At 50.2% G+C, this 13,706-nt stretch overlaps 5 protein-coding genes across 5 annotated transcripts, besides 3 other annotated features; 2 read left to right on the top strand and 3 right to left on the bottom strand.

The window, feature by feature from the left end:
• Positions 1-2: 2 nt before the first annotated feature.
• An11g07300 (uncharacterized protein) lies at positions 3-1,699 on the bottom strand (the record flags this gene model as incomplete). Its single annotated transcript, XM_059750380.1, is given in 5 exon segments — positions 3-210; positions 226-966; positions 1,032-1,438; positions 1,498-1,574; positions 1,681-1,699. Coding segments are annotated over 5 exon segments (1,452 nt in total), but the record flags the coding sequence as incomplete, so codon positions are not given.
• A 596-nt stretch (positions 1,700-2,295) lies between these two features.
• On the top strand, positions 2,296-3,063 carry An11g07290 (uncharacterized protein; the record flags this gene model as incomplete). The annotated part of the gene is made up of 1 exon (XM_001394666.3): positions 2,296-3,063. One exon carries the CDS (start codon positions 2,296-2,298, stop codon positions 3,061-3,063), a length of 768 nt encoding a protein of 255 aa, XP_001394703.1.
• A 116-nt stretch (positions 3,064-3,179) lies between these two features.
• Positions 3,180-4,449, bottom strand: An11g07280 (uncharacterized protein; the record flags this gene model as incomplete). The annotated part of the gene is made up of 6 exons (XM_059750379.1): positions 3,180-3,243; positions 3,330-3,475; positions 3,729-3,792; positions 3,883-3,957; positions 4,013-4,150; positions 4,238-4,449. The coding sequence occupies 6 exons, from the start codon at positions 4,447-4,449 to the stop codon at positions 3,180-3,182; spliced, it is 699 nt and encodes a 232-aa protein (XP_059601647.1).
• A 131-nt stretch (positions 4,450-4,580) lies between these two features.
• On the top strand, positions 4,581-5,720 carry An11g07270 (uncharacterized protein; the record flags this gene model as incomplete). The annotated part of the gene is made up of 3 exons (XM_001394664.1): positions 4,581-4,769; positions 4,848-4,923; positions 4,975-5,720. The coding sequence occupies 3 exons, from the start codon at positions 4,581-4,583 to the stop codon at positions 5,718-5,720; spliced, it is 1,011 nt and encodes a 336-aa protein (XP_001394701.1).
• Positions 5,721-7,048: 1,328 nt separating this feature from the next.
• Positions 7,049-7,198: a mobile genetic element (Title: probable transposon 160bp LTR (Tndm1-LTR) -Aspergillus niger).
• A 1-nt stretch (position 7,199) lies between these two features.
• Positions 7,200-11,841: a mobile genetic element (Title: probable transposon Tndm1 without LTR -Aspergillus niger).
• An11g07250 (uncharacterized protein) lies at positions 7,269-11,681 on the bottom strand (the record flags this gene model as incomplete). Its single annotated transcript, XM_059750378.1, has 1 exon — positions 7,269-11,681. The coding sequence occupies one exon, from the start codon at positions 11,679-11,681 to the stop codon at positions 7,269-7,271; it is 4,413 nt and encodes a 1,470-aa protein (XP_059601646.1).
• A 10-nt stretch (positions 11,842-11,851) lies between the features above and the next one.
• Positions 11,852-12,000: a mobile genetic element (Title: probable transposon 160bp LTR (Tndm1-LTR) -Aspergillus niger).
• Positions 12,001-13,706: the final 1,706 nt, after the last annotated feature.

Below are 13,706 nucleotides of genomic sequence, written 5' to 3'. Positions count from 1 at the left end.
CTCGACATCCCCCTCAACTTCGCCCCCCAGAACCAAAACACCCAAGGCGCCGGCACTCCAATCCCGATACTCAAAAATCCAAGCAAACTATTCCCCCAGCCATAGTGCAGCTTATCATACATATACGGCGCAAACAACGGGAAACTAAAGCCCGCCAGACTCCTCAACACGACCGCAGCAGCCAACCCACTCGCCGCAAACCGCGTATAACTATCGATCACGTACGTCTGCATACACTGCAGACAAATAATGCTCCCAATACTAAACAACACAATACCGATATTGGGCATAATCCAGTGGATATGTGCCTGCACACTCCATCCATACCAGAACAACCCGACCGGGATAAACAATGAGCCGACAAACATAGCCGGGATACGGAACTCGGGTAGTCCGGTGTTATTCCGCTTGGCCTTGAGCTGTTTGTAGATGCGGTCGCTGGCGCGCGCGTTCACCTGCGCTCCCAACACAAATCCAATGCCTAGGGAAATGTAGTTCAGCCCGCCAATGCCGACGCTCTCGCCGTAGACCTCCTCCCAGACTTGAGGGAAGGTCGAGAGCAACAGGTAAAACAATCCGAAGAGATACGCCATGTACAGCGCGATGACTTGCACAATGGGCTGCGTGGTGAGGAGGATGAATGGGCGGACGAGAGCGCGCTGCAATGTGGACATCAGGCTTGCGTTCTGCGTGTCTGCTTCCGTGTGGTATCCCTCGTCGCCAGTCTTCTGGCGCAGGGTCCGCGCGCGTCGTTTGAGCAATGTCGGTGCATATGTCTCGGGCAGGAAGGCCAGCCCGATTAGTTGGATCACGGCGCCGGCGATGCTTGTCGCCCAGAAGACCCACCGCCAGGTCGTCGTTTCGGCGATGAAGCCACCCGCGATGGGGCCCACGACGGGACCGAGAAGGGGGGCCAGGCTGTAGATGCCGACGGCTTTGCCGCGTTGATCGGCGTTCCAGCAGTCACTTTCACAATATTAGTTATGCTGTTCGGGGAGGTGATTGGGAAGAGAAGAAAGGGGAAGGCGTACCTGAGAACACCACCTCCAATAGCTAACGGCGCACTACCTGCTATCCCACTCATGAAACGAAACGCGATCAACTGCCCCGATGTCTGCGCGAAGCCGCATCCAAGGTTCCACGCCACGTAGCATAGATTACTGCATTGCAGGACGTAGGCACGACCAAAGAGTTCGGATAGCGGGCCGAAGCAGAGTGGGCCGACGGCGTAGGCGAGCACGAAGACAGAGAGACTTAGTTCGGATTCGACTTGCGATGTGATGTTGAGTTCTTTGGCGATCTTGGTCAAGGCGGGTGAGATCATGGAGGATGAGACGGGGGAAATGAATGTGAAGAGCGACACGGTGATGGTCACAGCCCATTTCTTGCTGATGCTCCAGTTTTTGGGGTTTTCGCGGTCGTCCATGGCCCATGTTACCTATAGCAGTATATTATTGTTAGGGAGTTTGTGATAGAGGTATTGGGAAGGCGACTGACTAGGTGGGCATCTTGGACGAGATTTCTTGTGTCGTTGAGGGAGACTTGGGATGGAGCGGCCTCCGATGGGACTGATTCTGTGGACGATGGAGGAAATGGTTAGTAGAAGGTCTTGGCTGGTGTTGATGTTCCATAGGGCTGGCGTGGAGATGGATGGGTCCGCATCACGGATGGGGGACATACCTCCTTCTTTGGCTGCCATCTTGCAGCGTTTGATTCACAGAGACAAAATAAAGGATGGAAGAGTATCCGATCCTTGTAGAATGAATTCGATATCAATCTAAATGAAAAGAATGAAGGAATATCCTGCTCAAGTACAGAGTCTTTTATAACTAATTCGTGTCGGCTTTTAAGACGGCTTAAAACCCGAGTAGCCATATTCCTCAGGCAGCAAATTACTGTTAGCGGCCACAAGCATAGGCTTTGCCCCATTCGGGCTAGTGACCAGCACGTGTTGGTGCAACAGTAAATTCTTCTGTTCATCTGCACTAAATCAAGTCACTAACGACTAGCATCTCCTTATGGCATACATGCCGCTCAAAGTTAATGCCTGAGGCAGCAAGCCTTGAAACCCCGCGCATGTTATCTTCGTCTTACATTCCTTTACGAGCGTTTATCAAATGCAACTCAGTTCACTTTTCCATCCCTGCCAACCAAGTCATATTACCGACGACTCCAGATTTTCTCACCCTACGACATAAAAAGAAGGTAAGTGAAAAAGGCCTGGCAACTACCAAGTGTTGTCTGTGCAATTACCTACAGACCTGGCAATAATTAACCGGAATAGAGACAACAATAATGGGCAATAACCTACCAGAAGACGTGGAATCCTATCTTAAAGAACTAGTCAAGCGTCTTACTGAGTACCTCAAAGACCAGCTCGTCGGCGTGTACTTATTCGGTTCAGCAAGTTATGGTGCTTATGAGTCTGGCCTCAGCGACCTTGACGTGCAGGCTATAGTAAAGAATTCGCTTGATACCGTTGATAAGCAGGCAGTTATAAGCTGCATCAACCAGGATGCATTACCTTGCCCGGCTACCAAACTTGAATTCGTGGTCTATGCTCAAGATGCTGTGAATCCGGCCAGTCGTCATCCTTGTTTCGAACTCAATTTGAACACAGGACCTCATCAATCTGATTATATTTGTCTTGACCCCGCTAGCGAGGCAAGCCGTTGGTTCTTACTTGATATTGCTATGGGACGTGAACTTGGCCGTAACTTGTACGGCCTAGATAAAACCGACGCTTTCAGCGCCTTGCCCCGACGCTGGATCTTAGAAGCAATCACGAATTCGCTCTACTGGCACCAAGCAAATGAATTAAACTCAGCCAACAGTGTTTTAAACGCTTGCCGAGGCTGGCGATACATCATTACAGGAGAATTTTCTTCGAAACTAGATGGGGCCAAATGGGCTATACAACAACAGGGTTGTCCGGACGTTGTTAACCGTGCTATTGCAGCGCGTAAAGCAGGAGAAAGTCTTCCTACAGCCCAGGTAGTGACGCTATACGATATTGTTATAAAGGCCAACTTGAGGGCTTGCCCTATATATGGCAGCACTTGAGACATCTAGATCATGGAGCAGGTGTGGCAATGAAGTTATTCAATTCTTACACTCTCCAGGAGATCCAAGCAACTTCCTGAGCGCACGAACAGATCAGTTGAAAAAAGACATGCAGCTTATTTCTCGCAGACGCTGTATCCTGTAACAGGATGGTCATGATTTGTACTTAGAGTATCCAAGCTTTCGTATGAAAAAGAACCATAGTACCAAAGATGTAGAACAATCTTAACTCTCCTTTGTCACGTTCGTGCGTACAACATAGGCACCCAGCTATCTGATTGCCTGCTTTGACGGAAAGCATCCATCCGTGCTGAGGACTCAGCGCTAAATCTAGAGAAAGCCATTTAGGAGCACTCATTGTCGAGCATCTTGTTGAGTCAGAAGCTATGAAGCTAAGAGACGTAGCTACATCCTATACTATTACCCCAGATTACACCAAAAACGCGCAGTTGAAACATAGCCGTGATAGGATGAGCATAGATGATGGCATATGATACTCGATGGCTTCTGTAAAAGTCATTGGAGGTGGGCTTTTTGCGAAACCTTGAAAACATTTAGGATTGTCAGAATGAGTGCTAAACGGAGACTGCCTATTTCTCATTGTCGTATTTATCTTGCTTCCTTCAGGCCTCAAAATTGTATTTATGTGTCTTTGGAGACAGGACTTGGTTAACAATCAACATACTGCCTTCTACTCTCAACTGTGCCCCTATCTCAGAGCTCTCACGGCTAGCAGAGCGTCAGGTGGCCGACCAGTAAAGAAAGAACCAACCTCAAGTTAACAGAGGTATCCTGACTAATTGCCATCTCGCTTCTGACCTACTACCCCTGCCTGGGCTACTGAGTCTATCAATTAAGCCTTCTCGATATGGCTCGTGCTCATCTTTACATCCTCTCTATCCACCTGCACAATATCCATTCCTTCCATCCCTCTCACATATGCAGTAACCTCCCACCAACGCCGCCCGGATCCTCAAACAGCCGATCCATCTCCTCCAACGAGCGACCCTTGGTCTCGGGAAACAAGAAATAAACCATAAAAGCAACGCCAAACCCAATCACCGCATAGACAATATAATATCTCCACCTAATGGTGGCAAACGCAACATGACAGTCAACAGAAACACGTACTGTCGAGCATTATGTGGAGTCAGACGTTACAGAGCTAAGATACTTGGCTACACCCCGCGATATTACCCCAGATTGCACCATGAACGTGGACTTAGAACGTGGATAGTGATACATAGCACATACAACAAGTATCGGATGTTGTGAGGATGAGCCTAATTGTTTTGCCAGGGCACAAAATCTGAACCGTGGGTGGAGGAGGTTTAGCCGTAACCTACTCCGCCTGCAAATACCCTGCTCGGAACAGACAACCGTCATGGTTAATCTTTTCCTCAAAGACCCAAATACAATAAATAAATGTAATAAGTTCATTGTCAACAGGACCCTAAACGATGAGGCTTGGACAGAAAGCAGCGTGGACTATATTCCCTCACAACAGTATCAGAACCATGTCGTCGGCTAAGCCCCGCATTCTCTTCTTCAACCCCGTGAGGCACGCAGTGCCGTTCTATGAGAAGCTCCAAGAACATGCCCAAACAGAGGTTGTGACAAGTAAAGGCAGGGAGGAGTTCTTCAAAGATGTCACAGGCAAATATAAAGATATTTTTGCCATCTATCGGACATCCGCTAGCGGTGCAGTGAGTATTACCCTTGCCTATCCGTGATGAGATCGGACGTCCATCCGCATCAGTAATCTAATAAGAAACTCTGTGAAGGTAGCCGGCAAGTTCGACGCAGAACTAATCAACCATCTTCCCGAAAGTTGCAAATACATTTTTCACAATGGAGCAGGTAAGGTTCCTACCTAGTACCCAAAACAGCCTCACTAAAACCAATCGCAAGGCTATGACCCAATCGACACGGAAGCCTGCGCCAAGCGAGGCATCATCGTCACCAACGCCCCAGACCCAGTCACAGATGCAACCGCTGACCTAGCAGTCCTCCTCCTCCTGGGTGCTCTCCGAAACCTCAACCCTGCGATTCGCTCCCTCTACGCAGGAACCTTCAAACAAGGCGTAGGTTTTGGCCACGACCCCCAAGGCAAGACGCTAGGTATCCTCGGTATGGGCCGAATCGGTCGCGCTGTCAAACAGCGCTGCGAGCCTTTTGGCATCAAGACCGTCTATAATAATCGACGTCCTTTATCTGCTGATTTATCCGCGGGGGCCGAGTATGTCTCGTTTGAGAAGCTGCTCACTGAGAGCGATATTATTAGTATTAACGTGCCCCTGAATGCGAATACAAAGCACTTGATTGGCGCAGCCGAGATCGCGAAAATGAAGCCCGGTATTGTTATTATCAATACTGCTCGTGGTGCTATTATTGATGAGGCTGCTATGGCCGATGCCCTGGAGACTGGGCAAATCGGCGCTGTTGGGTTGGATGTGTATGAACGGGAGCCGGAGATTAACGAGAAGCTTGCGAAGAATGAACGTGCGCTTTTGGTGCCGCATATTGGGACGCATACGTATGAGACGCTGGCGAAGATGGAGGAGTGGGCGATGGAGAATGCGAGACGGGCGATTATGGGTGAGGTGTTGTTGTCGCCAGTTCCGGAGCATTCGGAGTTGGTGAATGGGAATGCTTGAACCCGTGGATACTTTGTTTTGTTTGCCAAATGATACTTTGTCGTTGTGTTTGCATTATTTAGAGTACAATTGTGGATTGCGTAGTTTGCTTTATTGGTTGTGGTAGGTCGTGAAGACGTCCTGAATACACAGAGGAATTCTTCTGAAAGTGCTTCCATTCTGCATTCACTTCAAATTCTAATACAGATAATTCATTCAATCATTGCATCACAGCACGTTCTACTGGTACTGACCGAATCGCACATTGCCAATCCTGCCAACGTTATTCCCAACCTGGAATCCGTAGTTCTCCCCCGTGAACACAACACTATTGTTGTAGGTGGTTGTAGACTGGATAGCCTTCACAACAGTATCACGCAAAAGATCATCCTGACCAGCAGCAACATTTTTCAGCAGCGGCAGGCCATTCTGGACCTTCTTCAACCGCGAGACCTCATCCTCACAAATCTTGCGCTGCTCATCCTGCACAGCCGGGAACAATTCGATTAAGTCGTCAACCAGACCATTGGTGTCTTCGATCAATCGTGAGAAATCCTTCATCTGATAAATAATCAAAGCATCATCAGGGTTGACCGCCGAGTTACCCTGTCGTCCCTTGGCGAGCAAATCCATCTGCTGATGAAGTGAGGCAGCTGTATTGTCCAGTTCCACAAAAGGATCCATGGTCAGAGCCGCGGGATTCTTCTTCTTGAAGCGGCCCGAAAGCTTATCCGCGTCCGCAATTAGCTCCAGGATCTCATTGAGGAGATCTTGCACCTTCGGAATGTCCTCAGGAGCGAGCTTGATCTCGCGAGCAGATCCCAGGTCGTCCAAGTTGGCTAATCCGACGGATTTACCCCACCGAGTGAGACGCAGCTTGATCACATCGACTTTCAGCAGGCTTGTCTCGAATTCCTTGCCAAAGCTTTCGCCAATCTGAAGCGAATCGAAGAATCCTACCGCTTGGTTGAGTAACTTGGACTGCTCGGATAACTGCCTCATCATCTCACGCTGCATGTCTGTCATATCGTCCTGCTTTGATGCGATATCTCGGTTCTGCTCGCGAATGGCATCCGTGTTTGATTGGATCGCTGCCGTTCTTTCGTCGATGAGGTTGGAATTGGAGACTAGGAACTCGACGTTCCCGTTCATGCTGTCGACGACTCTGTTCATGACATCGACCGTCTTCAAAGTTGATAGCCCCACGGCTTGGCTCATCTCGTTGATGGCCGTTTCTAACTCCTCGCTGGCGGCGGCAAGTTCGCCATCGTTTCCCTTGAGGAGACTATCGAACCATTTCTCTGTTTCTTGCATAAGCTTGTGTAAGAGATAGCATAGACAGTTGAAACATGTTGAAACGACGTTTTAGGTCAATACTGAAGTCGTTGAAAACGCTTGATTCTTCGCTATCTAGGCGCGCTCGGAGGAGCAGTTGAAGTTACGGAGTTCGGGTCACGTGACCTCGACTACTAGTAATCTACTGAGATTACGTTCCAACACGGCCCCCTAGGCGAGGGAGCGTTCGTAACGAGGCTCTAGGCATTGCCTAGATAGGAAGGAACGGCTATCTCAACCGGTGTTCCCTGGATGCAGGTTCGGGGAGGAGATGGGGGTCATTCCGAGGAGGTGCCTGAACGCTTTGAACGATTCGTTATCAAGCGGCTTGGTGAGGCCGTCCGCCGGGTTGGTGGTCCCTGGGATGTGTTGAATGGTGATAGCGTTCTTCGTGATCAGATCGGCTACGAATAGGTAACGATTATCGAGCCATCTAGTGGACCTGGTGTAGCCTCCGTGGTTCAGGATCCGTAGGGAGTTGGCGGCGTCGGTGTACAAGGGTATCCTGCCGTCAACGGAGGCCTTGAGGTCAAACGCTTCAACCAATTTCTTTATATACAAGGCTTCTTTGGCGGCGGAGTCAAACGCGCAGTATTCTGCTACCGTAGATGACGGTGCAACTAGCGATTGCTTCCTGGATGACCAGCTGATTGGGCCGCCAGCGTAGAAGATGACGTATCCCTCCGTTGATTTGCCGTCTTCGTGGTCAGCGTGGGCGGCATCTACGAAGACTTCGATGCCTTTGGTATGGTCAGTGGCGAGGGTGATCCCGTACGGGATGGACCTTTTCAGATATCTGTATACAATTTTCAATGCTTTAGCGTCGGCCGTAGTGGGAGTGTTCATGCGCCTTTGAAGTCTAAACGTTGCATGACGTATATCGGGGCGGGTCTTTGTGGTTAGCCAGTTCAAACGCCCTACAAGGCTTTGATATTCGGCTAGGTTGACGTTTTCGGTAGTCATATTCGAGCGATCTGACTTTTTGTAGGCAACGGTCATCGGAATGGCGGAGGGGGTGCAGGATCCTAGGTTCGCTGCATTGAGGCACTCCTCCACGTACGTTGGTTGGGATAGTGATATCGTGCCTGCTTGGTAGTCACGTTGAACGTTGCATCCTAGTAGAACCTTTGGTTCCCCCATTTCCTTCAGGCCAAATGCCTTGTTTAGGTGTTGTTTGACCTCGGCTAGGTCTTCCTTCCTGGGGCCAGCGATAGCGGAGTCGTCAACATAAATAATCAACCAGATATCACCCTTTTTGTATACGCAGGGATCCTCCCTCAGTGGTTCGAAACCGATTCTTTTAAGTGTTTCGTCAAACGTTTGGTGCCAGAGGTGGGCCGCCTGGCGGAGGCCGTAGAGGGCCATCTTTAATAGGCACACCTGATCCGGTGGTCCTTCATGGTATCCGGTAGGTTGTTTCATGAACACGCGTTTGCCCTGTATCTGCGCGTGTAGATAAGCAGATACTATATCACATTGTTCCCATTCAAGATCTTTTATAGCGACGTTCGTCATGAATAGCTTCAGGGCCGCTTCGCTGGCGACAGGAGCGAACGATTCGTCGTAATCGATGCCTGGTATCTGGCGGTTGCCGCAGACTACCCATCTAGCACGGAATTGGGTGACGAATCCGTCAGTGTTGACCTTGAGGTCGTACACCCACTTGCCTGGGATTGCGCGAGCGGTTGGAGGTCGGTTCACGATCTCGTAGGTGCCCATATTCTGTATCTTATCGATCTGTGTATCCATAGCATCTTTCCAGTATGGTGCCAGCGGGGACTTCATCGCTTCGCTGTAGGTGTTCGGAACGACCACTTCGTGTTGTTTGAGGTGGGGTAGGGTCACCCGGTCAACCGTGGCCAGTTGTTGGTAATCTGGCCATGTTGATGATTTGCCTTTAGTGGTCCTTGCGGAGCGCCTCAGTATGGGTTGTTCTTCTGGCTCAGTAGGGTCCGGCAGGCGGTAGTCCTGCGCGGCGTATTTCGTTGAGGATGCCTCGTATTCTGTGGCATTCTCGATCGAGCGTGTAGGTGGAGGCTCTGCGGAGGCAGATATGGTGTGGATTCTGCCTCGGATGACGTCTTCTTCAGGGTCCGGTTGCTCAATCAGGGCCCTCGTGTTATCTGATATATTGGTTGTTTGGTGCAGGAACGCGTTGTCTAACTTGAGCGCGGCACCTGGGCCAGCTGGTGTTGGTCCTTTAGGGTCAGGTTCGCGTGTAGGAACTCCACCGGGATCCTCCTTGTCATCCTTGTAGGTTCGATCTTCGTTGAATTTAACGTCTCGTGATCGTTTAATTTTATCAGATATAGGATCCCACACGTAGTAAACGTGTCCGTTGTCCCCATCGAAACCGACGAAGTATCCGACTTTTGCACGAGGTCCCATTTTCTGGGATGCGACTCGATCTTCCTGCGGGATGTGTTGGTAGGCACGACATCCGAATACGCGTAGGAAGTCTAGTGACGCGTTAGGATTCGGGAGGTTGTAGTGGGATCTGTATAGGAACACGGGGGTCTTCCTGACAGCGCTGTGGTAGGGGACGAGGCGATTCAGGATCTGCGCTGAGAGGCGTACAGCGTACGGCCAGAGGTGAGCAGGGAGGCCAGCATCTAGTATCATGACCCTGCTCATTCGGTTGAGCAAGCCGCCGTATCGTTCAGCTAGGCCGTTGGCTTCGGGTGTTCGAGGAGGTGATATTTTGATTTGAATGCCTCGCTCTGCATGATTCGCCCATTTCCTAAAGCGGTTGAACTCGCGGCCACCATCTAGGTGCCAGGTGGCCACGTATCGGCCGACCATATTCTTGTGTTCCATATTCATCCTGATCAGCTCGTCGGAGGCGTCATCTTTGTGTTTAAGCATGGCCGTCCTCACTAAGCGAGTAGCGTTGTTGACCATGAGTAGAAAGTAGTTGAATCCGCCATGACCAATCGGGGTCACCTTTTGGATGTCTGCATGCCAGAGCTGTGTTGGATCATTAGTCTTTGGGATTGGGTCCCTTGAAACGAGGCGTGTGGCCTTGCCTAGCGAGCATGCTTCGCACTCTAGGGTGTCCCTGTGTTCGAGTTCAATTTGATGATCCTTTGCAGTGGTAGCGATTCGGCGGAATCCTGCGTGCCCGTATCGCCGGTGCAAGAGTAGGGGGTCCACTGCCGCTAGCGCTAGGTCAGGGTCTTTTGTCCTGACGAAAAGCACGTTTTTCGATGCCTGCAGGTGGCCGACGATCTTGTCATCCCGGTCCCTGCGTAGGGTCAGGTCCTTAGTGGTAGCGTAGATGCCAAGGTCTGTACGTAGGCGGTTGGAAGAAAGGAGCCCGTAGGGTAGGTCCGGTTGGTGGTAGGCCTTGATCTTCAACACCGTATTTTGGCCGTTTGCAGCTAGGGTCAGGGTCAGATACCCTGCCGATTTTGCAACACCGATTCCCCCGTTCGAGGTGCCATATTGGTAGTATTCGTGGGGTTTCAATTGGTGGAGACCGCTTAGGGAAGCGCAGTCAGGTGTTAGATGCTGTGAGCTGCCTGTATCATATATCCAGCGTAGCGAGGTGTTCGTGGCGTTTGCAACGGCTAGGCCAGAAAAATTCAAAATATACGGGTTTTCGTCATCGGATCCTATTTCGCCTACCGCTGCATTTGATGCTTCGCTAGGCTTCGATCCTTTGAACCACCAGATGCCTTCTATACGAGGCCTATAATCCTCTGGCCGGAGGTCAGGATTCAAGCGCCAGCAGGTGGTTGCTCCATGGCCTAGTGTCTTACAGAAAGCGCAGCGTCCCTTAGTCATCTCTGGCTTCAAGTTTCGCATCTTTCTAGCGTGTTCCTCAGGGGTCGTTCCTTTCGGTGGGAATGTTGATTTCTTCCACTCTGAGGTCGTTGCAGTGCTTCCCGACTTGGTGGTGCTTCCAGTGTTCTTCGCTGGCGCAGCGAAAGAATATCTTTGCATTTGTTTATTACCTTGTTCGATTGCGGTCCTGCAGTAAACTAGAAACTCTTTCTCCTGGAGGGTGTCCGCAGCATTATCAGGCAAATTGCACTCCACTGTTGACACCCACGTTGGAAGGTCGGATTCCAGCTCTTTGAGCAGGTGTAGCAACCCGCAGTATGGTGATATCCCGACTTTCAACTCTTTAGCGAAGTTGTATGCGTGTTTGAACGCCTCCACGTATTGTTCAACGGTAGAGTAGTCGGATCGGCGTTTGTGGATGAGGTCGAAGTACGTTGTTTGGCAAAGCGTGTGGCCGTGGCCTAGGACGAGTGATTTGATGACTTCGTAGGCATCGTCCGCGTAGTCGTGCGCGTCAGGGGACGTCATCAGTGCCCTCTTTAGGGGGTCTGACAGCTGGCTAGCTAGCCAGGACTGGATGTTGATTGACAGGTGGTGCCATAGCCAGTAATTCGTGTGGTTTGTACTAGGATGGGATAGACCCTTGTCGATCATGTCTTGTAGACCGACGTTCTTCAGGATTTGACATATTTCAAAGCGCCACGTTGAGTAGTCTTCTCGCCCTTTCAACCTTTCAGATACGGGTTGAACGCCTTCTGGTAGCTTTACTGGAAGCCTATCTGCTTGTGTCTTTGGTTGTATGGCTACTGCCTCTGTATTCGAGACATGTTGTAAAGAGTGGTATCTGCCTGGTTGCGACATTCTGGGGTCTGCTTCCGGCGGTTGAATATTTTGATATTCGCGGTGTTTTGGTGTTTTGAGATAGGGGTATCGCGGTGCGTGTCCCCGTTGCAATTGCGGCTTGCTTCGTGTGTATGGTGGCTCAGATCTTTGCTGGTTAGCCTCACGAGCGAAGAGCCGGGCTCATAACCTGTTGAAACGACGTTTTAGGTCAATACTGAAGTCGTTGAAAACGCTTGATTCTTCGCTATCTAGGCGCGCTCGGAGGAGCAGTTGAAGTTACGGAGTTCGGGTCACGTGACCTCGACTACTAGTAATCTACTGAGATTACGTTCCAACAAAACATACTGAACCGCTTCTCTTTGGTATACTTTTGCGCGATGGCGCAAATCCTGAGTATGCTAGAGAAGACGCGGCTGATGCATCTTTGAAACGGAGGTAATTCCGGCATCTTCTGGTCGATAATCGAAAGTCGGTCGAAGAACCGATGGGTGAATTCAAAGAACCCCATAACAGTGTCATAGTCGGCAGAGACCGTGGAAAACGACTGCATGACCTGCCCGAACGCTGAGAAGATCAAAGTAGCTGGCATTGCAGGGGGAAATATCTAAAGAGAGTAAGGACTGAGATGATTTACTTCTTGTTGGATGTGGGAATATATCATACCGATGCAGCATTGCCAACAGATTGTATGGTGTTGACAATATCCTGAATCAACCACATGTTGTTTTTGAACGCCGTCCTCATCTTGCTTACTTTGGACTTGTCGGAACGGAAATTGCTAAAGTTGTTCGATAAGCCCTCTGTTCCTGCCATCACCTCGTCCATGCTCTTGAATTGGCCCAGGCGAAGGTTTTTGCCGGTCGCATTTTCGTATTCCGCGATCGCATCTTGCCAGAGCTGAGCGACGGACGACCCGCCGTTTGAGGCCATGTTGGTGTGCCAGTAATTAATTGAACAGATGCGAAATTAAACGATGAAAAGGCCCGGAGCTAGTCGTACGTCTTCAAGACAGCATTAGATAAGGAACAGAAGCCCATGCTCAGGTCTCGCAATCTCATGCATGGAAACCCTACTAATAATCCACCCCCTGGTCCGTCGTGCTCCTACGTTCCCCCTCCTCTCTCCTCACCGGCCCTATTGGACTTCGCAGACTCAGCCAGTCAGCCAGCAGACAGCCCTGGAGTTGAACCCAATGTTTCTTCTTCCCACCGACCCTCCAGCTAAAGGTGCGACCGGAAGACTGCACAAACCAAACGCTAATCATTTAAGAAGCTGAAGCGTCTTGCGACGCGCCGGCTTTGCCGAACCTTTTTCAGCTCCTCAACAAAGTGGTCACCCGAAAGAGACCGTTGATCATTGTAGAGATCGAGCAACATTCCAGTCCTTGTCTGATGGCGGCATTTACCGTTTTGGGGGCTTCGTCTGACATGCCAGTTCACAGCCCAAAACGACACGTCATGATTTTCTTTTTTTATTTCCCGGCGGAGAATGATTGATACCCTACCCCGCTCTTAGTGGGGGAAATAGCCTACTGATTGTAGTGGTTACTTGCCTTCGAGCTGTACGATGATGTCTGAAAGGTGACTCGTCCGACCCTAACGACGGCCTACATGTGACAGATGAGCTATGGCTGCAGGCTGCAAATACGCTCAGGCAGAAAGTGTTACTAACTAGCCAATTCATCCCTCGCAGTAGCAGCGGAAGCAGCTTTAGCCTACCTATCTAGTCACAACGAACAATACTTAGGATGATATTCAGCCCCGGAAATGTCTCCCCTCCCCGATACAGACTTCGTCACTGGTCGGTGTGACCGATTCAGAACATAGGCCTGCATAGTTAGTGCAGAGCTAATGTTTGGTGCTGCGGAGGTTTGTGATGGCTGGGGGTCAACACTGCAGAGGCGTAGGGACGAGGCAGGAGATATAAGCGGTGTTACTTCAGTAGATATCCGATATGTTTACGATCAATTCGCCGATGTCATGAAGGGTGATATTTAATGACATTGACATGTACCTGTACTATGGTGTCATACTCAGTAACTTA

This window comes from Aspergillus niger, assembly GCF_000002855.4.
Source record: "Aspergillus niger supercontig An11".
Lineage (NCBI taxonomy): Eukaryota > Fungi > Ascomycota > Eurotiomycetes > Eurotiales > Aspergillaceae > Aspergillus > Aspergillus niger.
Note: the sequence above shows the minus strand (reverse complement) of the source record. Positions and strands in the feature narration are given on the sequence as shown.